This window comes from Rhipicephalus microplus, chromosome 1 (genome assembly GCF_043290135.1).
Source record: "Rhipicephalus microplus isolate Deutch F79 chromosome 1, USDA_Rmic, whole genome shotgun sequence".
NCBI lineage: Eukaryota > Metazoa > Arthropoda > Arachnida > Ixodida > Ixodidae > Rhipicephalus > Rhipicephalus microplus.
Window position 1 is genome coordinate 154,925,242 of NC_134700.1, and position 23,811 is coordinate 154,949,052.

Sequence of the window (23,811 nt, forward strand, 5' to 3'; positions counted from 1 at the left end):
AACAGCCCTTGATCAATTTCCCGCCATTGGCTTCGAGATTGCAAACGCTTTTGTTTGAACGCCGCCCCGCTAGATGGTACCACCTGTCTCATGTAATCATGTGAAAATTGAATTTTTGAACCACTCGTGCCATTCATTATAGTAGCGTACTGCAGTTCTTTTTTTTATGAATCAAACAGAAATGAACAAGCAGCATTTTAATGTGTCTCTTGATGCAAGGAAAGTTCTTTATTTAGTGCAGTTAGATCGATTATTAGTGGTTAATTGTAGGCGGCCTGTCTGATGTCATTGGGATCATTTTTGAAATTTCCTACTGCAGCGCTTGTGTTCTTGTGCATTCACCTTACTTTCTCTGTAAGTAGAGCACTGTTGTTGATAATATTTTAGCTTGGGATGTTGTCATACATTGAGATTTCACTTTGACGTAAATTGTTATTTGACTTTAGTGTCCCTTTAAGAATAGTTACTCGATATGACACTGCCCTATGGTGGCGTGCATGCCACAGCCACATACATATTAAAATGTGTCAACAATTATTTGTGCAAACACCATCGGTGGTGAATCGGCCTGGCCGCTAAGGTTGGCTGTGGTAAAACGTGTGTGGATTCTGCGGCACCTCACCTTTGAAGTCTGGAGCACTTTAGGGGCACGTGCTGTCGTCTCATGTGACTGTCATATTAATTGTGTTGCTTGACATGTGATACAATAGCCATGAATATTATGTATATAGCAATGGGGCATAAAAGTTGTGTGAGGTTCAGGAGTAGAGGAAGGGAGAGGGTAAACCATCGCATAGTCCTGTATAGTACAGTATCGAAAGGGGGCAGGAAAGAGAAGTCAGGGTGAGGAGTGCACGATGGTGATGGGGACAGTAAATTATAGCATAGCCGCGAATAAGAGTGAAGGACTGGAAACGAAGCGGGGGTGATGAGGCAAAGGAGGAGGGTAGGGTAAAGCATATATCCATGTATAGTGTATTTTACATGGGTTGCACGGACGTCACATCCGGAAACGAGAGGACCGAATGCCCCGATATTTAGGAACGCTTGTAATTCTATAGTTGGGAGCTTTGCAGTGGCGAGTTGTGTTTTTCGGCTATTTTCGGTTGCATAAAAAAAAGCAGAACTTCTGCTTCAAAAGGCAAGGCACAGTCACGCGTTAAAATTTTTTAGTTTGCCCGCGATTACAACAAATCAGTGCGCGCGAACAAGGATGTCCAAAAAGCTTTGTAGCAGCGTGCTCGCGACCGGCTCGCGCATTAATTGGAGAAGACATGAAAAAACAAAAACAAAAAATCTTGCACCATCTACCGCTAAAATGAACCATGTGTAGGCGCTAAGCAGCGGGTGGTACAGCGCTTACACTGGTGGCGCATGCGCAATTAAGGGTGGTCACGCCGCACACCGGGGGCCGGGTTCGACCTTAGGATGCTTCTCATCTAAAAGGAGAAACACGTATTCGTGTCTGCAGTCTTCACATCACGGACAAAGAAGGTATTTTCGAGATAACGCACAGGTTCAGCACGTTTACTGACATATGATTACGTTGCTTCTCCAGAATGATTCACAGTGATGTAGAGACTAGCTTTTCCCTTTGAATATAAAGTTAGGTGGCATAACGGTGCAACATATATATGTGAACGTGTTCTCTTTCAGAGAAAAACCCGTAAATTATAGTGAACGACGCGATCCCCGACTGCGCATCGAGCCCACTGCCAGCTGAGCCATGCGTCCATTATGACCGGACTACTGCCGCAGCATCTGCGCGTTTTCACCGCAGCAAAAGAACGAAAGAGCAAGCTGGACTACGTCGTAGCGGGAACGCCGTCCATGGAGCCTGGAGCAGGGTGCAAAGGGCATTTAATTGCGCCTTCCAAACACCAGCACTCTCCTCCCCCCTCGCGATGCAACACAATTTCGCACCCTTCAAGGCAAATTCTTGTCGGTGCCCATGTGTGCGGAGTACTACGGTTTGGAAAAAGACGAAATTACTTCGAAAGAGCGTTGTTAACTATACTCCACTTAGAACGACACGCTGTGATAGTTAAGCTGCTTAGTTTGCAGCTAAGCTTTTTTTCCTTGCATGTGCTATTAGTGTAGTTGTGGCCGCTCGGCGACTTGTAAGCCTTCATTTGTTGCAATATGACTTGACTTGTTGAATACACCAAATAATTCACCATATATCGCCGTGTGTCATGGCAGGCAGCAGATCCACGTTCGGTACAAAGTACATATTTACGAATGCATTGTTTGTCTTTAGCTCGATGACGTACCCGAGTCACCTCCACGAGCTCTTCAACGTACATGATGGGCAAAACGCGTGTACGTTTTCTTTCCCTATGTAGCTCAGAGTGAGTCAAACCACGCCGACAAACTTCGACGTATCGGTAATCTACACCGGCTGCACGCGCAGCCCGACCAGGGAACACCTGCCCGACTCGATGTTCTCAAATATGGTGGTCAGTCGCTTTGCGAGCTGGAAATGACGTCACGTGCGGATGAAGAGAAGGGGGCACAGCTGCATCACAAAGGTTTTATTTGTTGCCATGTACACCATGCTTAAGTACAATTGATCGTTTAAATAAACAGACAGGGACGAAGAAATACAGACGTGGGATAGCGAATACTTGCAACGAATTTTAGGGGCGAAGCTCCTACACCCGTGGGTCTGTACATGATTGTCTCTCTAGCTGTTGTGGTACGTGACCGCCTAGTTTTATGGCTCACTCAGCAGGTGGCCCTAGTGTAGACGTAAGGACGGACAGACAGAAAGAAGGACGGACAGACAGAAAGAAGGACGGATGGACAGACAGGACAGTTGTGGAGAGCCGCCGATGCTGCAAGTTGTCCTCCGTCGTGACGTCACAGAAACGAGCTAACGTAACTAAACGGCTCATTACCCCGGATCACTTTGACTTGGAAAGCATGTAACTGCCTCTTGATCATTACTTTTAAGTTATGACTCACAGCACCTTGTGAGAGATGCAAGTTAGCATATACTCATCGCGAGAGCGTCCCGATCGGAGCGGATACCCTTTGATATTTTTCGTTTGGGCGAGTGTAGAAGTCCTGGGAGAACTGAAAAAGAGGCGGGTCATGATAAATGTAGAGCGTCAATTTTTATGAAAGGGAACATGGGAGCGCGTGGCCTGCGTGCTCCGGCGGCTGCTTGCAGCGCGTTCAAGCGGAAGCAAGAGCAACCACAGTCTCTTTTCGCGCCATCTCGCGACGAGCAAAACAACTATTCGTTGCTGATATGGAACCAGCGGCAAGATCGCGACCCCGTCCCCCTTCAAGCTTCGATTACGCGAGAGCCGGTAATCGCTTCGAAAGGGGAGGGGTTGCGATCTTGCCGTTTCATATGAGCAACGAATGGTTGTTTTGCTCGCCGCGAGATGACGCGAAAAGAGACCGTGGTTGTTCTCGCTTCCGCTTGAACGCGCTGCCAGCAGCCGCCGAAGCGCGCGGGCCACGCGTCGCCGTGTTCCCTTTCATAAAAATTGACACTGTACCTTGCGTGTTCGGCCCCATTCGCTAAACATCGTTCGTTGAGTCGTAACATTAAATCTTAGTTCGAAGAAATGTCTTCAGGCACCGGCTACATTTTGTTCTGAACCCTTCCCTCATCCCCACCCACAGAGCGCACGTGCCTGCGACCACCGTCCAATCATTCACGTATTCTTGCGATCGTATGCAGACACGTACAAGAAGGAAGAAAGGCGTCTTCTATTAAAAGCAGGCACTGACATATATCAGTTCTAATAAAACTGTAAGATTCTTAGAAAACCAGCGGTGAATCGCGACAACGGCGCACTAAGGATGAGCGAGCAGCTGTGTGTAATGTTACAGAAGAACGGCCGTCAGCAACCCGTCCCATCACATTGTCTGGGGAGGCTATATATACCTCTTGCTAGCGTATATGTCAAGCGTTTGTGCCCTACCACTCCGGCAGCTATGTCAAGCTCTCCTCAAGTGAGTGCCGTTACGCGGTGACGGCTTAGCTCATGCTGCTTACGCTTCAATTAGGTTGTGCCTGCTTGCCGTTGACTTCTGTTATGCGTCTTCCCAATCACACAGGTCAAGCCTAAACAACGAAGAGCTCGTGGAACTGCTCCGTGGTTCAACGAGAAAGTTTTGAGCTGCGGTCACTTTTTGAGGTAGGTCCCACGCATACCTATACCATGACGCGGCCATTTAACTTTCGTTAGCTGCAAAACTGGTTAGTTGTAAACCTGATTGGCCAAATGGGTACAAATGTTGCATTAAATTTGGTTGTGAGTATATACTCAAACATGTGAGTATGCAGTTGTTCCTACATATGGTACAAAAATGTCATGGCACTTCGTCGGAAAGATGCTCAATTGCTTGTCATTATCAGGTCTGCTATCCGGTACACCTTATGGTCTGTGGCACCGACGCCTACAGTCAATGACCTCTACTGCTGACATCAGTGCATCACGTCGCGCACTATTACCCTTCTACGTGCCATACAACACCACCCCAGAAAGCTACAGCTTTCTGCCACGACCCAAGCAGTCCCAGAAGACAGCGTGACAACTTAATTATTATGTTAGTTTATCATATAACCGGCGGAAGTATTCGCTCTACTTACTACATGATAGGCACCATAAGTTCTCTGGTAATTTGCTGTGCTTCCTTAACCATGTGGTATGCTGTTGAGGTACTATTAAGGAGACTTACCTGTATAGCGTCGGGTTCTAGCATACTCGCTCGTTAACGACTACGCTCGTACTTGTGCTTTCCGAAGTGTTCCGAGTGTTCCTGCCCTGTTTTTTATCCCGTTTCACCCAAAACTCGAGATTCTAGGCACGAGAGGCCTGCGTTCGACGAAAGTGATGCATGACTTTTGCATCATCGCACCGTAAAGTACACGTCGCTTCATCAATACTAACGTCGAGGGCTGACGTTACGTCTGGCCGTAGGTTACCCTTTGAACGCAGACGTTGTATACATATATACCCCCGTTGTACACCGCACGAGTTGCGTGCATCGTAGGTAAGCTCACAATGTGAATACAACCAATGTTTTTAGATCCTAAATACTCGAGCCCGTCGATCAACCTCTTGGCTCAAGGCCAAAATAATCTAGCATAGGCTTTCTCGCTAACTGCTTCGGAAGAAACCGATTTCCACAAAGGTGAGTGATCTGCCAAAATTTGAAAGCGACACCGTTAAATAGCTCGTTTCGCAGAAATTACGGTGAGAGCATAGGTGACGGTGTCGTTGTTTGTGAGCGAAAAATCGTCATCTGCAGTAGTCCATGGAAGATGCAAATGAAATAACCAATAAAAACTTTCGGGTCCGAGTGAGGACCGAAACAGGCTTTCTGCGTGGCTATAGTATGTTTTCAACCTAAGAGTCATGACAGTGCTCAAAAGGGGTCTGAAAAAAAAAATAACGCTATAAGAATGTCATGTAGGGGAAAGTTTCCTTAGCGTATGTAATAATAGGTGGCAGAACCCTAAAATCACACCAGGCGTCAAAACAATGAAATTGCATAATGAGTGGGTGATAAGCTGTCCACCCTATACAAAGTGTGCACCATAAAAACCCTTGATGCCCGCTGGTGCACTGGGGTAACAACCCTAAAGATAATTTTTTTTTCCGCAAGCACACCCTGCTGTGCCATTTCTATGGTGCTTTGTGTGCTAAGAGACAAAGACTATATATACCGAGCGTATTTAGTTTTGAACAAATACGGAGGGATACAAGCGTCACTTTTTTGTTGTGTTTTGTTGCAGCGTCTGACAGGTGGTAAAGGATGCTCCACACACGGAAGTAAATTTATTCGACTACGCCGGGGCAGGAAGCTACTGCGACACCTGTTAAAATGGCTCAAAAGACATTGTAGAAGTGTTATGTCCCGGGTTGTCGTCGTCCCATACACGTACTCCTGGAATAGTAGTGAAAAGGCAAAGACAACCTCGAATGGTTAAAACTCGTTTATTTCTACTCAGATGGGGGCGGCAGCCGAACTGCTAGGGTATAAGCGAGGGGCGGATCGTTGTCGAGCGGGGGACGGAGGAGGAGGAAGAGAAGTTTTAATGACCGCAGTCGTTTGCAACTGGTCGTCCACCACTTCATTGTGTACCGCTCGGAACCCAGGGGTGGTTTGGGACCCAGGAAGATTTATGAGCACGCTGATTGGCGTGGCCGCAAGTTACATGGCAGAAATTTTGATGCGAAATGTGTTGGTGCTCACGAGCAATACTGGGCTTATACGGGAATGTAAGCAGATATGGGAAGATACGTTAGTAGTGATTTACAGTATGCTGATCTGTTACATTCAATGTTCTTCGTGAGGGGTGTGGAGGAAAAAGAAATTATTATCGTCATGAGCCGGTCTACGTCACTCCCAGAACAGGCGCACCGATCTGCCCGGCATTAGAAAAGGAAGCTTCATCTTTAGAAAAAAATGTCAGCGTGGCTTGTTGCCCTTGAATTAAAATAATTAATCTGGAGAGATCACTTTTTTATACAAAACGAGAAGGAAAGTTCTCTGCTCTAGCTTTGAAATATTTTTTCAAAGCTATTTGATTTCTGGTCAGTAGAAAGTATACTCTGGGATACTGACCAAAAGTCTAGTAGCTTACACCTATAGGTGTAAGCCAGATATTTAGATGTAAATTTGCGTCTTAATCTTGGACGGGGCAACGTGCATCTACACCTTATTGCAGTCGCCTACTGCTATAAGTCGGCTACTGCTATAATTCCATGTGAAGTAGTACCATAGGTGTCTAATGTTGGTCAGGAGCAACAACTCTTTACTCACGTGTAAATAATCATAATTTTTTATCTTTTCTGAAAACTTTATTGACACATTTTATCCTTTCCTTTTGCATACCAGAGTTTTCTTGGTGCTGTTCTTTGAAACAAAATTTCAGCCGTCCAAGGTGAACACTTTTCTAAACACTTAGCAGTAGACATTCTGGGACAGTTTGAAACGGCCTATGTTACGCGCACGTGTTGTACAGTCTGCCTCTCGCTGACCGCCCCGTGGCGTTATTCTCTGTGACGTCATCGTCGGCGAAGAGTATAAACGGCGGCCTGTAACGGTTCCACTTTGGTGGGCATGGCGAAGTGAACCGAACTGCAACGCTGACCATGTCTGTCCGTTTCGTTATCCAGGTTAGTAACGAATGTAGCTCGGTACGATCAAATAATAGGTGTCTTCTTGTTGTACCATGCCCACACACTTGCATATGCATAATGCATGACTGTTTCCATGTCTGCAAGCTCATTCTTTGTGGCGACGTCGAAACAAATCCCGCTCCCGAGGTAATCAAAATGCTCATCAAAATCTTGGAGCAACAGGACGTCATCCTGAAAAATATAAGTGATTTGAAGAACGGACAGACATCCCAAAAGAGTGTGCTTGCATTAATAACCGACAATATGTCTGCACTTGAAAACCTTGTCACAGTAATGACTCAATCAGCAAGTAAAATTGATCAGGTTGATTCAAACTTAAACCAAATAAAATCTTCCGTATAGCTGACACGTCAGCCAAGCTTGTCGATATCGAAGACCGTAGCTGCCGTTACAATCTAGTCATTTATGGCCTCGCAGAAAAGGTAAATGAAACGGAAGATGACTTAAAGAATTAGTGAATGAACTGTTTGGCAAAAAACTTCAAGTTAAATGTAGTTCAATTGGCCGCATACATAGGCTTGGAAGAAAAACTGAAACCGTCCCGTAATTTTGTACCTCCAGGATTATAATGAAAAGCAAGAAATACAAAAGAACGCGAAGAAGCTTAAAGGTACCGACGTGTTTATTCAAAATGATTACTCTCACTGCATGCTCCATAGGCGTAAACTGTTACGGGACAGCGCCAAGATAGATAAAGCGAACGGAAAGAAACCGTATCTCTTGCTTGATAAGCTGCGGATCGATGACGACACGTATATGTGGGATGACAGCACTAACAGGCGCGGGAAAGTTCAAACGATCCCTCCTCCTAATTTAGTAGCTACATTGCAGCCCACAAAAACTCATGACCGAATACTTCTCTGCTAAATAATACCTTGCACCTTATTAATATCAACGCCCGAAGCATTCTTAATAAAACAGTTGAACTCGAAAATACACTGTTAACATACTGTCCCCACATCACCGTAGTCACGGAAACTTGGCTTCACGAAGGCATCGATGATGCCGAAATCGTTCCTCAAAATTATAAAATATATAGAAGAGATAGGTGTATACACGTGGAGTAGGCGTCGCTGTCATTTGTAGCACCCACGTGACTGTTACCCCCTTAGAAGAAATAGAAGAGCATGAAAGCGTATGCCTGAAATGTAACACCTTTGGAAATTCCTTTATTTTAATTGCCGTTTACCGCCCTCCTTCTTCTGATGCTGATTTTCTTAGCAAACTCCACAACTTTACTGTCAAATACTCCGATTGCCGTCTTATAATTGCGGGTGATTTTAGTCTGCCGAACATTAATTGGTCCAAATTAAGTTCCGCATGTTCCAGTGATCAGGTTGTATTTGATATGATGTTGGCGTGTGATCTAAACCAAGCAGTGAGCATGCCAACACGCATACAGGAACAGACAGCATCTGCTCTTGACCTTGTATTCCAGAGCAAATGCCTTTCTGATGTACACGTATCTATCGATGATGGTCTGTCTGACCAAAAGCTAGTTCTCTTCACATGCAGTGTAGTCAGTCGAGCGGAAAAAAATCCTGTAAACAAAAGAGTGTTTAAAAATTTTAGTAAAGCAAATGATGAATCAGTTCTTGATTACCTTGATTTAGCCTTTGCTCGCTTTACTGGTATTGATGTCAACTGCCTTTGGAGTACTTTCTGGTCAGTCTGTTGCTATTTTATCGAAAATTTCATCCTGAACAAACTTAAAAAACAATCCTCTAAAAATCCGTGGATAACAAGAGAAATTATTCATATAGCGCGGAAAATTAAGCGGATGAGAAAACGAAAGTCACAGGGTTCTTTGTTTCAAAAATTAAAAGGAACCCTTTCAGAAAAAATACGGTCTAGCACTGAGCACGCGTTCTATTCATTAAAATTACCGCGACTCCTTAAAAGCGATCCCGCCAAGTTTTGGCACTACATAAAGACTAATAAAAAAATTCCAACTGCATTTTGCTCGGCAATCAAATTACTCGAGATGAGGCGAAAATTGCAACAGAATTCAACCGGTACTTTCACTCTGTTTTTTCTAACCCACGCGTGTTCGACATTGCCAGTGGAAACTGCGCAGAAATCGACCCCGACTTCATAACGTTCGACGGTATCTTTCATATGCTTCTAAACATTAAAACAAAATCTTCTTGTGGTCCAGATAACATACCTAATGTATTTTTGCGTCGTTACGCTGAATCACTTTACCGCTTTCTTGTTAAAATATTTCGCTTATCCTTATCACAAGGCATTGTACCCGCAGATTGGCGCATCGCTCGAGTAATACCAATTTTCAAAAAAAAAAAAAAGAAATAATCTCCTCGTAACCAATTATAGGCCGATATCCCTTACAAGCAGGTGTTGTAAACTGCTGGAGCACATCATTTCAAATTACATGATGAAATTTTTTAGACGCGCGAAATGTTCTAACGCCATTCCAGCACAGCTTCTATAAAGGTCTTTCTACAACTACCCAATTAATTTCTTGTGTCCATTCATTCTCCTCAGTACTAGATAAATCGGGCCAAACCGATGTAATTTTCCTTGACTTCAGCAAGGCATTTGATTCAATACCGCACTCCAAACTAATTTACAAGTATAATTTGGTAGGTTTTCCCTCTACAATTGTTAAATGGGTTGAATCATATTTAAGTTGACGTACACAGTTTGCTGACATAAACGGTGTTTATTCTAACCATCTCCCTGTTAACTCCGGTGTTCCCCAGGGAAGTGTCCTTGGGCCTTTGCTTTTTCTTATTTATATTAAATATATTACAACATGTGCTAAGCAAGGTGTATAAATCCGCCTATTTGCCGATGATTGTATGTTATTCCGTTCAATCAACTCTTTAAATGATCAGATAACGCTGCACCAATCTGCCGAAGCCATATCTGCGTGGTGTGACCGCTGGGGAATGAAAAAACTATGTTCATGCATGCGCATCACTAACAGGAAACAGCCGTTTATTTACCCGTACAGTATAAAAGAGACCCCAATTTTACTAACAGAAAGTTACAAATATCTTGGCGTAACAATCACTAACAAACTAACTTGGTCTTCTCACTTTGAAAAGATTTGTTCATCTGCACGTAGGAAATTAGGCATGCTAAGACATATAGACTCAGTAGTTCTCCACCCAGTACTAAACTTGTAGCTTATAATACAATAATCAGGTCTGGTTTGGAATATGCATGTGAGGTGTGGGATCCGCATACTAAAAGAGATATTAACAATCTAAAGAAAATCCAAAGGTTAGCCGTCCGCTTTATCTTCAGTCGATTTCGCCGATCTGATTCCCCAACTGAACTAATGCATAATAACAAAATTCAAGCTCTAGAATGTCGCAGGTAAATTGCAAGACTACAACTTCTTTTCTATCTATCCAGCAAAAAAAAAAGTGTACTTGAGCTATCAAATATTCTTCCTCCGTTATCTTCGCGTCCAACTAGACGATATCATTCATAAAAATTCACTCCTATCTTTGCTCGAACTAACAATTTCAAATACTCTTTCTTTCCTCGCACATTAACAGAATAGAACGAACTACCACATCACATTTTTTTAATCTGGAAACATGTTAAGGTGTACCGAAAATTCTTTTGAAGTAACTTAGATCTTGTACCATAATGTGTTGTATAATTACCTGTTAGTTTGTTCCTCCTATATATTTTCCTTTGCTTGGTCATATCCTCATACTGTACCTACCCCACTCCTGTCTGGGCTATCCTTAGCCTGCAGTATTTTCTGAGTAAACTAAATAAATAAACATTTCTTTCCTTGCGCAGGGTTGAAGGCAATCACGCACGAGGCTTTATTACGCTATCACGCTTTACTCCTAAAGGCGATGGTCAAGCTACCTGCAAGTTTATTGTTAGGGCGAAGCTCCTTAAGGCGTAGACGATCCCGGCATCCTCGTAGTTCTGGGAGCGTTATCTAGATGACGATGGCACTGCGGCACTCGCACTGCTAGTACTCGGTGTAACGAAATGAGACCGACGACATGGCTGTCCCTTCTTCCCTTTAATGAAACACCTTAATCCGCATGATGACCATAATACCACACAATAATTCACTCTCTATATGTAGATGATCTCCAAATCGCTTCTCGTGCCTCTAACCTATCAACCTGAGAGAGGAAGCTTCAAATTACCATAAATAAATTGACACATTGGGCTGACAAAAATGGTTTTCGATTGTTCACACAAAAGACTGTTGTTGTTGTGTTTACATTAAAAAGAGGTCTATTGCCTGACTCAGTGCTTACATTAAACAATATGACTATGATGATAATACAAGAACAAACATTTTTAGGTGTCACATTTGTCAGAAAACTGAATTTTCTGGCTCACATAGATGCAGTAAAACTGAAATAAGACTTCTTCATCACAAAGCAATCGAGAAACAGCACAATATAGTGTATCAGTGGATACCAGGTCATGGTATACATGGCAATGTCCGTGCAGATGAGGCCGCTAGATCTGCACACGACGCTACCCAATACAAAGCCATCCCGTTCTCAAGAACCGACGCAACTACAAGACTTCGTTCGCTTGCACGCGACCTCACGCTGGTACAGTGGAACTGGACAGGATTCACAAACGCGCGCTTGCATAAGTTGGATCCCGATCTGCAGCTTCTTCTTCCCTCAGGGATATCTCGAGCTGGGGAGTCTCTTCTATGCCGCCTGTGGCTTCGAGTGGCCTTCATGAACGCATACTCCTATCTCATTGGAATGGCAAGCTGTTCTGCATCGCACTTACTGCAGCTGCGAAGAAACCACCACGCACCTTCTATGTGAGTGCACCCATTTCAACGCGCCAAGACAAGGACTGACTGCAGCTCTGGATAGACTGGATGATCGGCCTTTGTCGGAACAAAGGATTCTGGGTCATTGGCCGAGCACATCCTTGGCCCAAGAGGCTTTGAAAGCTTTGCTGCGCTTTTTGCGGACAACTGGCCTCAGAGACAGACTTTGGTGTCCTATACTCTTTGATGTAAGAATAAGGTATAACATGGAGAGAATTGAACACGCTGTGAAAAACGGAGGAAACTTGGGATGGGCAAAAATCGGATGTATGCACTAAGAGACAAAGAAGGCAAAATAACTACCGATATGGATAGGATAGTTAATATATCAGAGGAGTTTTACAGAGATCTGTACAGTAGCCGGGACAACCACGACTTTAATACTATAAGAACTACCAGTAACCCAGATGACACCCCACCAGTAATGATAGAAGAAGTCAGAAAAGCCTTGGAGAGCATACAAAGAGGCAAAGCTGCTGGCGAAGATTGGGTAACATCAGATCTACTGAAAGATGGAGGACAGATTGTGTTAGAAAAACTAGCCACCCTGTTTATGAGGTGTCTCCTGACAGAAAGAATACCACGGTCTTGGAAGAATGCTAGCATCATCTTAATACATAAAAAAGGAGATGACAAGTACTTGAAGAATTACAGGCCGATTATCTTGCTATCTGTAGTATACGAGCTATTTACAAAGGTAATTGCTAACAGAGTAAAGAAAACATTAGAATTAAATCAACCAAAGGAACAAGCAGGATTTCGAACAGGCTACTCAACAATGACCACATTCATACTATCAATCAGGTAATAGAGAAATGCTCAGAATATAACCAACCACCATACATTGCCTTCATAGATTACGAGAAGGCGTTTGATTCAGTAGAAATATCAGCCGTCATGCAGACACTGCGGAATCAGGGCGTCGATGAAGTATATATAAACATCCGGGAAGAAAACTACAGGGGATCAACTACTACCATAGTGCTTCATAAAGAAAGCAACAGAATACCAATAAAAAAGGGTGTAAGGCAGAGGGACGCAATCTCCCCAATGCTATTTACCGCGTGCTTACAGGAGGTTTTCAGAAGCCTATAGAATGGGAACAGTTAGGGATAAGAGTTAATGGAGAGTACCTTAGTAACCTGCGCTTCGCCGATGACATTGCATTGCTGAGTAACTCAGGGGGACGAATTGCAACTCATGATTACGGAGTTAGACAAGGAGAGCAGAAAGGTAGGTCTTAAAATGAATCTGCAGAAAACGAAAGTAATGTACAACAACCTCGGAAGAGAGCAGCGCTTCGAGATAGGTAATAGTGCACTTCAAGTTGTAAAAGACTATGTTTACTTAGGGCACATAATAACCGCGGAGCCGAACCACGAGATTGAAGTAACTAGAAGACTAAGAATGGGGTGGAGCACATTTGGCAAGCACTCTCAAATTATTACAGGTAGATTGCCACTATCCCTCAAGAGAAAGATGTGTAACAGCTGTATCTTGCCGGTACTTGGCTACGGAGCAGAAACCTGGAGACTTACAAAGAGGGTTCAGCTTAAATTGAGGACGACGCAGCGAGCAATAGAAAGAAAAATGGTAGGTGTAGGCTTAAGAGACAAGAAGGGAGCAGAGTGGATTAGGGAAGAAACGGGGGTAAAGGATATCATAGTTAAAGTTGCATTAAAAACTATTTCAAAATTGTTTTAGATCTTTCTAAATATTAATCATAAATCCAGTATGTATGATCCGCCCGACTCATGGCCGATCCCCCAGAGTGGGTTGGGGCCAATGATCCAAGGATCATCATCATCATCATCATCGTCGTCGTTTTTCATCATCATCATCATCATCATTTTCTCCGCTTGGGTCATGATGTGGCGATCGCTCTACTCCGATGCGTGCTCTCGTGTCATATAGGAGACCGCGTTCGCTCTTGGCGCGATTTCTCTTTCGCCGGCAGTCTGTGTGCTTCGAGTGCGAGCGATGAAGACAAGGCGGCGGATAGGAGGGCTCAGAAAACGGCTCTGTCAAAAACAAGAGATGGTTTGACCGCTTATTCAGCAAACATTTTTGTTTATTGGTAGTATTATCTCTAAACTACTTTTTCAGATTGGCTTTAGTTTGATTTTAGTTTCATTTAGGTATCCTCCCGCCCGGTTCTTGGCTGATCCCCCTCTGTGGGTGAGCGCCATCCATCTGACGTCATCAACATCAAACGGCTGCAGCGCGTGCTCGCCATATTTACATGATAATCGACAGGGCAAGATTTAGGGAGGATTCGTGAGTCACCGATGTACCTCCGGAGCTTCGCGCTCTCATCATAATTCACTACGTGGATATGCTGTGTTTTTTTTTTACTTTCTGAAGGCTGGACAACAGATTACACAGTCTGACTGGTGTAAAAAAATGAAACTTTTTTTTATGTAACAAGTCTACTGTACAAAGGGAATCTGAGGCGCTTTGTAAGAGCGCGATATTTCGCATGTTCCTACTCACGAACGAAAAATGTTTTATATTAGATAAGTCTCGGAACTCGGTTTTCGAGAGATGCCTTTCGCTCACTTAAAACTACTGGAACAGCAGCCTAAATTACGATTGAGAGCCAGAGCGCATTAAATAATTTTTTAGTTCTGACAAGTCAGCTATTAGCTGACATGATTTGTCTTTGAGACATAATTAATTATTATTCTGCTAACAGGCGTTATCCAAGACTATGGAATGACACATCAAGACCACTCACACTACCTTCTTTAATATATGCTACCTTCTCGGGCTTCCTTGGGTTTCTTCTTTTACTGTGGCGTCGTCGAAGAGGAAAGAAGCGGCATCAGTGGCATCCCCATCGCGTCCGCCATCCACTAGAACTGATGAACCCACGATTGCGAATTGTGCAATTTCGTCTTCGTCGTCGCGATGAGCGCCTGTGTGGCACCATTAGTACGTTGGGTCAAGTTGAAAGCCGTCGCTAATCGCAACTATAGAGATTTCGGCGACGGCGGGGACTGAGGAAAAGAGGGCTACTGCTTCTAGCATTGGACGAAGATCAGCGCGGACTCCATTATCCGATACCTGGGAAAGACACCTCTTCCATAGCATCGTCACTGCAAGTCCATTGAACAAAACAGGTGTGTCAGCAGTCTGTAGTGACGCGTCGCTTTTGACTGCTCCGCGGAACACACTGTGCGTTCGAGTTCCTCCCTGTCTAAAAGGGGCTGCGGCAGAGTATAAAATGGCGACCATCTCGCAAACGAAAGCGCATGCCGCCGAAGTTTCAGAGACCGAGGCTCCCAGCGGCGCCCGAGTCGTGCTCAGGCTCAGGAAGCCGTCGCCCAGAAGCAGGCGCCACGTCACCTGGAGGGAGGACACCGTCGACAACGAACACTTGAACCGGCTCAGGTCGAACTGCTGCTGCGTGTACGTCAAGCCGCGCAAGTTCGGCGAGAGTTCGAGTGATAGCGAGCAAGAAGACTTGGAGCACTGCCGATGCCATGTCGAGCGCAGGCAGAAGAACAAGAGGCCTGCTGTCAGTGCGGTCATGACGGCGACCACAGAGACAACGCCCGAAGGTGGCATCGAAGACGCTCCGCCTGCCTCGAGCCATCACCACATGAATCCTGCTGCTGGCAGCGCGATCTTGACGGCGACCACAGAGACGACGCCCGAAGGCGCCGTCTCAGGCGACTGACACCCCGCCTGCCTCGAGACGCCACGTCACTTGGGACGCCGACACGGTCGACAACGAGAACACGAACAAACGCAAGTCCAAGTGCTGCTGCATCTTCGAAAAGCAGCGCGAATTCGGAGAGAGCTCGCCGGACAGCGAGGCAGACGACTGCACCCACTGCCGCGGACACAAGGAGGCCAGGGCCAAGAAGAGCGCGAACGACGCTGATGAGCCTCTGCTGCTGAGCCAGTTCATGGCACACGGAGGCGCATCCTAAGAAGTGCTAGTCGTGTTGACAAAGAAAGCACGCACTAGAGCCCGTTTCTGCCAAATTGCTTTCTGAGACTGCACATTTCCATTAGCGAAATTCAATCCTGCTTTTCGAATAATTATCATTCTGGGATTCATGTCAAATCACGTAGTCTTGGCGAACATTTTTACAATTACCTTATGTTACTGTCTTTGTTACTGTCTTACATCCTCCAATCTTGTTCAATCATATGTGTTTCTGAAACATGGCTGACTCACAATGATGAAAAAAAAAAAAACTTCAGTTTCCGAATCGCACTTCATCGCAACATGGTGACTAAGCCATGCTCATTCGTTTTGACAGTCGGTATTAGCGTAAGCTTGATTTGTACTTGAAAGCGGGTACGGACACAAAAAGCTTGAGCCTCGCATTTTTATTGTTATAGTAAATATATGGACACTCTCGGCAGGATTTCGCCGCTGGCGTCAGCATCGATGTCATGCGCCGCATATATATACGTATCTGTATATATCAAAATGCAAGAAAGAAAAAATAGAAAAAAGACTCTGGCGCGCGGAAGCGAACGTGGAACCTACACGTCGTGAATGTGAGGCATTAACCACGGAGCCACCGAGGAGATAGAGAGAGAGATAAAGATGCAAGAAAAGGCAGGGAGGTTAACCGAGGAATATCTCATTGTATCTTATAGAGCTACTTATATCTACCACTTACCGCTGCTGGCGGGTATCTCAGGGGGAACTATCGTGTTTTCAGCATTATCAGCAAGATGGCGCAATGAGCGCGCGGCGGCTCTCATCTCTCACGCGTACTTTGGCCCGCGTAGAGGAGGAGAATGATTGATCTCTCGCGCGCCCTTATCTGGCGGGGGGGGGGGGGGAGGATCATAGGTCTTGGCTGGTGTTGGGCTTGCACTGGAACGATTCTGTTCTTGTTACGGGGCGCACTATGGTCACTGCAATCGTTGCACAGTCTCCGTTTGCGAAAATGGCGCGCTCTGCAGGAGGAGGAGGAGGAGGAGAAGGAGGAAGGGAAGAAATGAAAGACAGGAAGGTCAACCAGATGCACGTCCGGTTTGCTACCCTGCACTGGGGGAAGGAATGAGGGGATTAAAGGAGACACAGCGCTCTTCAGACACAGCAAAGTAACAACTGAGATACGTATTCACTTTCATCTATACCTTTGAGTACATTTCGTTCGTTTGTGCGTGAGAAACATGGGACACGTTTCTATCTGCTTGCCATTCTGCGCGTGACCTTCCAATTTGTTGCTATCGCGTTCATTGCTTCGCCTTTGCGGCAAAGCTTTGACATTTTTTTTGTTTTTTTTCCTACTGCACTGGGTTGCAGGACGCCTGTTAGTCATGACCGTATAGGTCGGTTGACTCATGAGTTGACTTACTCGGACTCGCACAGACTCAAATTGAGCCGTGAGTTTGAGTCTGAGTGCGTACGGGTGAGTAATATTTTCGTGAGTCTCAGTCCGAGTGAGTTCCGTCGAAGAAAACTTTTTTGTGAGTGTGAGTTCGAGTGAGTTTGGCTCAGGAAAGTTTTGGGAGTCTAAATGAGTTTAAGGCACAAAATATATTTCTTCAGTAACTCGGAATTCCTCTTAAATCTGACAACGTAAGGTCCTGTCTAGTCATCTTCAGCATTACTATCAGCCTTGCCTGGATTGACGTTTATACTTACACGTACGACAAAGCATTGTCGTTCATATACAGTTTTATTATTTATTCATCAGAGGCGCGATTTACGTAGGGTGTTGCCTTGACCTCCACCCCCACCAAGTCTTTGATGAAAGTTCTTGATAAATATACCTTATGGTATCTCTTTTTTCAAGAAAAATGACCTTGCTGATTTGCAAGCACTCGGTAATCGTTGTAGAAGATAATATATGTGAAACAGCGCCAAGAATAGCACCGATTAAGTAAGATATTGGTGTTAAAGAGCATTGACGACATTGTCAAAGAAGTCAATTCGAGACTAACACACTCATGAGTTGGCTCACTCGTACTGTTACAGGCTCCTCATCACCGACCACTCTCAGTTTCAGTTTGAGAAAGCTCCGGCCCCGCCGCGGTGGTCTATAGACCACCGCGGCAAAGCCAGAGTACCTTAGCCCCTATAGGGGCTAAGGTATTCGGCTACTTATCCGCAGGTCGCGGGATCGAATCCCGGCTGCGGCGGGATTCGATCCCGTGACCTGCGGATAAGTAGCCGATGGATAAGTAGCCCATTTCCGATGGAGGCGAAAATGTTGTAGGCCCGTGTGCTCAGATTTGGGGGCACGTTCAAGAATCCCAGGTGGTTGAAATTTCCGGAGCCCTCCACTACGGCGTCTCTCATATTCATATGGTGGTTTTGGGACGTTAAACCCCACAAATCAATCAATCATTGAGGGAGCTCCGAAACCTGCAAACTGTCGAGTTTAACTATCAGCGGGTGCGTAGCGAGAAATTTTTTTCGTATGAGGGCATCCCGTTGAAATCATCATTTGCTTTCTATGTCGTAGCGAAAAAAAATTTGAGGGGGGGGGGGGAGGGTTGGCTGCAGCCTTGACTATCACCACCTAGCGCGCGCAGCTTTCAAGTACCGGCGTGGCTTAATTACTTAGATATGGTGGCAATGTGCATGTAATTTCTTGATTCCAAGCACTCGCTGTATGGTCGTCTCTTCCGTCGCACACGCTGCTGCTTTTGTACGGAGAAGGGCTCCCCCGTAGCGTTCTTGTTCAAGTACCTCAATTTTCGGTTTTATCATCTGCATATGGTCCTTAAATTTTCAACCACACTAGCTTGGCGGTTTTAGATTTTTTACTTTTTTTCATTTATTTTATTTTTAATCCATGTTTTACCAATGAGTTCACCTGTAAACCATTCATATCTAAACGTATCTGGCTCTTATAACACTTTCATTTCTAAAGAAAGCTACCATTCGTTTCATAGCCGATCCCTCAAGGTGGGTTACGCCAGGACTGTAAGGAAAAACGAAACAACCCTCCATCGTATATGAGCTATGTCCAGAGGAAAACAACAACAGCAACAATATCCAGCCCATGTGCGCGAGGCCAGAGCTTGGCGTGTTAAGAAGACGAAGAAGGCATCAAGTCGGTAGCCGATTATCACTGCGAAAAACCTTCCCTTGTAAGCATGCCATTTTGATCTCAACTTGACGCGCATTCCACCACTCAGCTTCGCCTTAAGGCATGTCGATCTTTGGGCTCTTAGCTTGCCGCTTGGGTGTATTTATGTGTGGTGTCATGAAGGGGCCGATTCGTTGCGTCTGTGCGTCCGCTGAATGGCCGTTGTTCGCTCGTATTGGTATTAAACATGTTCTTCAGGGGAAATGATTCACACGTGAGAGCTACGTACAGTGCGACTACCCCTGAATTTTCAGCAGCAGTATAAAAGTAAGCCTTCCAACGACAGCCGTGTCTTTTGCATACAAGTAAAGCGCGAAACCACTGCGCGTGTTTACGTCAAACTATAGTGTCCTTCGATTCTTGTTAAACTATGCCTCTCGGCCATGGCGTAAAATATAGCGGGTCTGGATCCCCTTGTATTTGAATTGCTTGACAGTAAACTACAGCATCGTTTTCCTAAAATCGACAAAATCGGAGCTCCTCCAATGAGCAGAAACGAAGTGCAGTAGCGAAATCTGTGTTTCGTTTCAAAATGCACTGCATAGCTTGCGCATGCTTTCTGAAGTGCTACACGAGGGAATACTTCTGACGTGCGGCAAATGTTTATTATGGGGGGCTTCGAAGCGCATGGTAAGTAATCCCCGATGATCTACCGTTATTTGTTTATGTGGACGATTTGGCGGAAGCTGTTCTAAATGAGGTATGAATGCGATTGGTATAATATAGTTGTAAATATCAAAGCTGAACAAAACTACGCTTTATAAGGAAGATTCCAAAGGTGAATTGTGGGAGGTCGGAAGTCATACAAGATTGGGACCAGAGCTGCAGAAGTTAACGAAGAACAGTGACTTAACGCGTTCTAACAAAAAAAGTGCAAGTATTTTTATGGGATGGTTTAATTTCGATGAAATTGCTAGAAATATTCTGCGCGTTACACACAAGAATTAGCTTTGTCACCTACTGACTGTTCAGGCTCATTTTCCTTTTAATTTATGTGAAAACTTAATTATAATGTTTAGGTTATAAAAAATAAAGCCTATATTTATGATAACAAAATGGCCGCCATGGTACACACGCGTACGTCTCTCTTGCGATTTTTTTTATTAACGCCATTGCCTCTCAACTTACCCGTATTGCCTGAATGGGAAGAGGAGCTAGCCAGAATTGATGCGTGCAGACCCTCCTTGCAATCATATATCGCACGCGTTATCACGCGGATGTAGACCACGCACTAGTACCAGGAAAGCCGGGTATGATTAGCCCAAAACGAATAGATTTAATGCCCGTGATCACAAACACATCTTATACGATTAGTATACTGCACGTTGCAGGACGTATCATTGGCGAATCCTGCTGACCAATAAGGAAACGTTCTTTCGAAAGGGTAGCTCTGCGAGTTCGTCCCTAGTGTATTACTCTGACAGGGCTCGCACAAGCCTTGGCTCTTTGTATACAGGTGACGCAATGGCCGATACCAGGGGTGCTGGGTCTGCGTCTAGTAGCCGGTCCGTGCTCGAAGCGCCTCTGCCGGCGCGCTCTTCGTCAGCGGCTGCGAACGTCGGAAACGCCCTGGTCGCGGGTCCCGGCGGCGTGAGCACGGACGAGCAGCAGCAGGCCGGTTCTCCGCCGTACTTCGTGTCGTGCTCGGACGCCTGCTTCTGCGCCTTCTGCATCCTCTTCGTGGTGGCCCTGGGCTTGTCCTTCGCCCTGGGCATCGCCTACGTACAGGGTGAGACTCGGACGATACGAGCTCTGCATTCCCTCTGGTCATGCTCGATGCTTTTCCTCAATGGCCCTTTGGGCTAAGGACTGCACGAAAGCTTGACAACTACTATAGTGAACTACTTATCGCTTGGCATCAGTAATGTTCAGTTTGGGTGCTTCAGTTACACGAATGTGAGAACTGAAACACGGTTGAACCTCGTTATAAAGGACACTGTTTATGGAAAATTATCGATTATTGCGAACTAAAACGAACTTTGGTTAGTCGAGCTTCATTTCAGAGACACTTTTGTTTTACAACCGAACAGAAAATTCGAGTAAACGCGAAATCGGTTGTAAATAAGAAACGTTTGGTACACACAAACCTGAAAACTCGAAAGGAAGCGTAAAAAAGTAAAATGTTGAACGACGACTCACGGCAACACTTTCGCATTCACCTCCTACCATCCTACCATATCACACCATCCTTCAAATAAATTCGAACGCAGGTCAAACGACGCATTTCACCATTTCATGTCCTGGTTTCAATAGTATATCACATTATCGCAAAGAGTTACCGTTTATAGTGGATCTGAAGGCGATAATGTATTTTTTTAGGTCTAGGATATCTGTCCCAGCCAGACGGCCGGCTTGTCACAGTTGATTTTAACATGAAAGTGTTTTATGCCGGGGTCCGCCACTGTTCCGCTAACGTATTTCCCTCACGGATATGACGTTTTGAAACCTATGCTAAGAAAGTGCAAAGAAAAAAAACATGAGAAGCAACAATTATGCCCCGGGGCGTCGAACCATTGACTGGTTCTTCCGCATGCAGTGCTAATTACTAGATCACGGAGGGTACGCGTTGTCAAGAACGTTAACGGCAAGCTATTTATCTACGCCATATATAGTTTGGAGGTCCTCAGAGCTTCGCGATTTCCGCGCGTTTTCGTCATGAGTAGCGAGATGGCGCGAAGAGCTCGCGTTGGGCACGCTCTCAAGGTCGTTGCCTCTCCCGCTTCGATGAGCGTCGCCTCCATGGAGCATGGTGTCTCCTTGTGGTGGTGGTGAAAAACATTAGTTGAAACTATTTACAAGTGAGATATAGGGGCGGCCGTAAGGGCCGACCCTGTATAAACTCTAGGAGGAGTCCCTAGTCTGGGACCCCTGTGGATAATAATGCGTATAGTATTCGTTTTTTGATTGACAATGTCAGCGCGTAGGAGCACTGAAACCAGATGAAAATTGCTGGTCACTTAGGAAGGGGTTAAACTTTCGCCATTCTACTGAATCGGGTAACAGACAGAAAAGCAGAGAGGACACATAGACAGACCAAGACTTCTGCGTCGAAGTATCCCAAGAAAAACTGTCGTCTTTTAAAAAATCCAAGACACCCAACCAGTGACACCTCGCTCCTCAGTGCGTCGCATTAACTAAATAGGCCACGCCGCTCATACATGTCCACCTCTCTGATGGCGAGCTACGTATTTACCACTGGCTACTATTTACTACTGGCTTACTATCAATGGACTTAAGAAACATTCTTGAGCAAAACATGTACTTTGTTTAGACAAGCCATTCATCCTTTGCTTAGACATAGGCGGGCGCGATGGCTTGATCAATGGCGGAGTGGGTTCCCTGAAGCGCATACAGTTGGAAGAAAAGGGCATTACAGACGTCTCTGGGTCCACTTTTACTCTGAGGCAACAGGAATATTGTTCACACCAAGTCCAGGACTACTCTGGAAGTTGCTGACTCTCTCGTGCCTGTGAATTCTTATCCCATCGAAATGCGCACCGCCACTTTCATATAGACGGACATGCAAAGCTCCTCGAAAAAGCAAAACATGCAAAGCAAAACATGCAAAGCTCCTCGAAAAAAAATCGCGTCGAGGTTTGGGCGCCGAGGTTCGAACGAGCAATGAAACACGGGAAACTTCGATCTTCATTTTCATCACATATAGTAGGCAAGCATATTTATTTAATGCGTAACTTCTTCAAAGAATACTTAACCAGTCTAAATCGATTTGAGACTACACTCGATCCTGTCTGCGCAACTGACTTGTAAATTTAACAACGTATTTATTTCCGAAATAATTTATTTTGTCTGCAAATAATATAAAAAACGGCTGCTAAATTTTCAAAAATAGAAGTTCTGTGCACCTAGAAAGTATAGCTATAGCCAACCTGAAACTTTCGTTGCCATATGGGCTCTCAAATAAATAAGTTGGCACAGAGCAGCCACCAACAGCAATGCTGCATCTTTAATTAGTGAGACGTATTGTGCACCAAACGTGTACTCGCTTTTTAACCAATCATATCTCTATAGTTTCAAGGGCAAACCTCTTTCTCTTTAAGGGACCAAAGTAGTGCGTAAGTACATGCTCGAAGAGAGCCGCATCACTTCAGCCCGCGTGTACAGTCGAGGCCAATGTGAACACAAAGTTCATGCATATTTAAAGAGACTTCATAAAAAAAATGAATCAATTTTAGGCTGATAAATTATTATTTCGGAAAAAAGCTACTGTCATGAATTTCATGAAAATTTTGGTCAAATACTAATTTTTTTCAATTTGACACTGAAATCTCTGCCTGTGAATGACAGTGTGATGTAACGAATTCCTCTATGTTAATTTTTTCGCAGTTCGGCCAAATTTATTCAACTAAATTTTGTGAATCTTGGTATGTTAAGCGTATGGCTCTGTCAGGGGACAGTGCACTTGTTGTCGATTAGAAATTACTCTGTGACGTCACAGCTTGTTGGTACCAAAACTGTAAATTAGCGTCACCCCCAGCATTTTCTTTCTCTGCGTTTCCTCCTTTACCAAGCGTCTTCTCGCGAAAACATTTGTGGTTTCGGTATTGTAAAATGTTATTTACTCATCCCAAAAAATATCTTTTTTCTCCTTTTATTTAGTGTCCCTATATATAAGCAAATGCTACTCGGGATCTCCGGATACCATTCGGAATTATTGATTTTTTAAGTGGTATCTTTCCACTCCCACATTTGTGTTTCAGGACTGCGCTTAGCCACTGTATGACCTCTTGAAAGTTATTTCCTT

The 23,811-nt window shown here is 44.8% G+C and overlaps 2 protein-coding genes across 2 annotated transcripts in view; both read left to right on the forward strand.

Moving 5' to 3' along the window:
- Window positions 1–3,934: 3,934 nt before the first annotated feature.
- LOC142768880 (uncharacterized) overlaps window positions 3,935–23,811 on the forward strand; it is a 24,481-nt gene continuing 4,604 nt past the window's right edge. The window contains exons 1-3 of the mRNA XM_075871345.1: window positions 3,935–3,972; window positions 4,078–4,157; window positions 20,506–20,778. Coding sequence (XP_075727460.1) covers window positions 20,514–20,778 — 265 coding nt within the window. The 5' untranslated portion in view covers window positions 3,935–3,972; window positions 4,078–4,157; window positions 20,506–20,513. The remainder of the gene's footprint in view (window positions 3,973–4,077; window positions 4,158–20,505; window positions 20,779–23,811) is intronic.
- LOC119177805 (E3 ubiquitin-protein ligase PPP1R11) lies at window positions 14,842–16,051 on the forward strand. Its single transcript, XM_075871337.1, has one exon. The coding sequence runs from the start codon at window positions 15,203–15,205 to the stop codon at window positions 15,656–15,658; it is 456 nt and encodes a 151-aa protein (XP_075727452.1). The 5' UTR covers window positions 14,842–15,202; the 3' UTR covers window positions 15,659–16,051.

Excerpts from the sequence above, each read along its gene's own strand:
- LOC119177805 (XM_075871337.1), top strand. The coding sequence starts at position 15,203 with ATGGCGACCATCTCGCAAACGAAAGCGCATGCCGCCGAAGTTTCAGAG.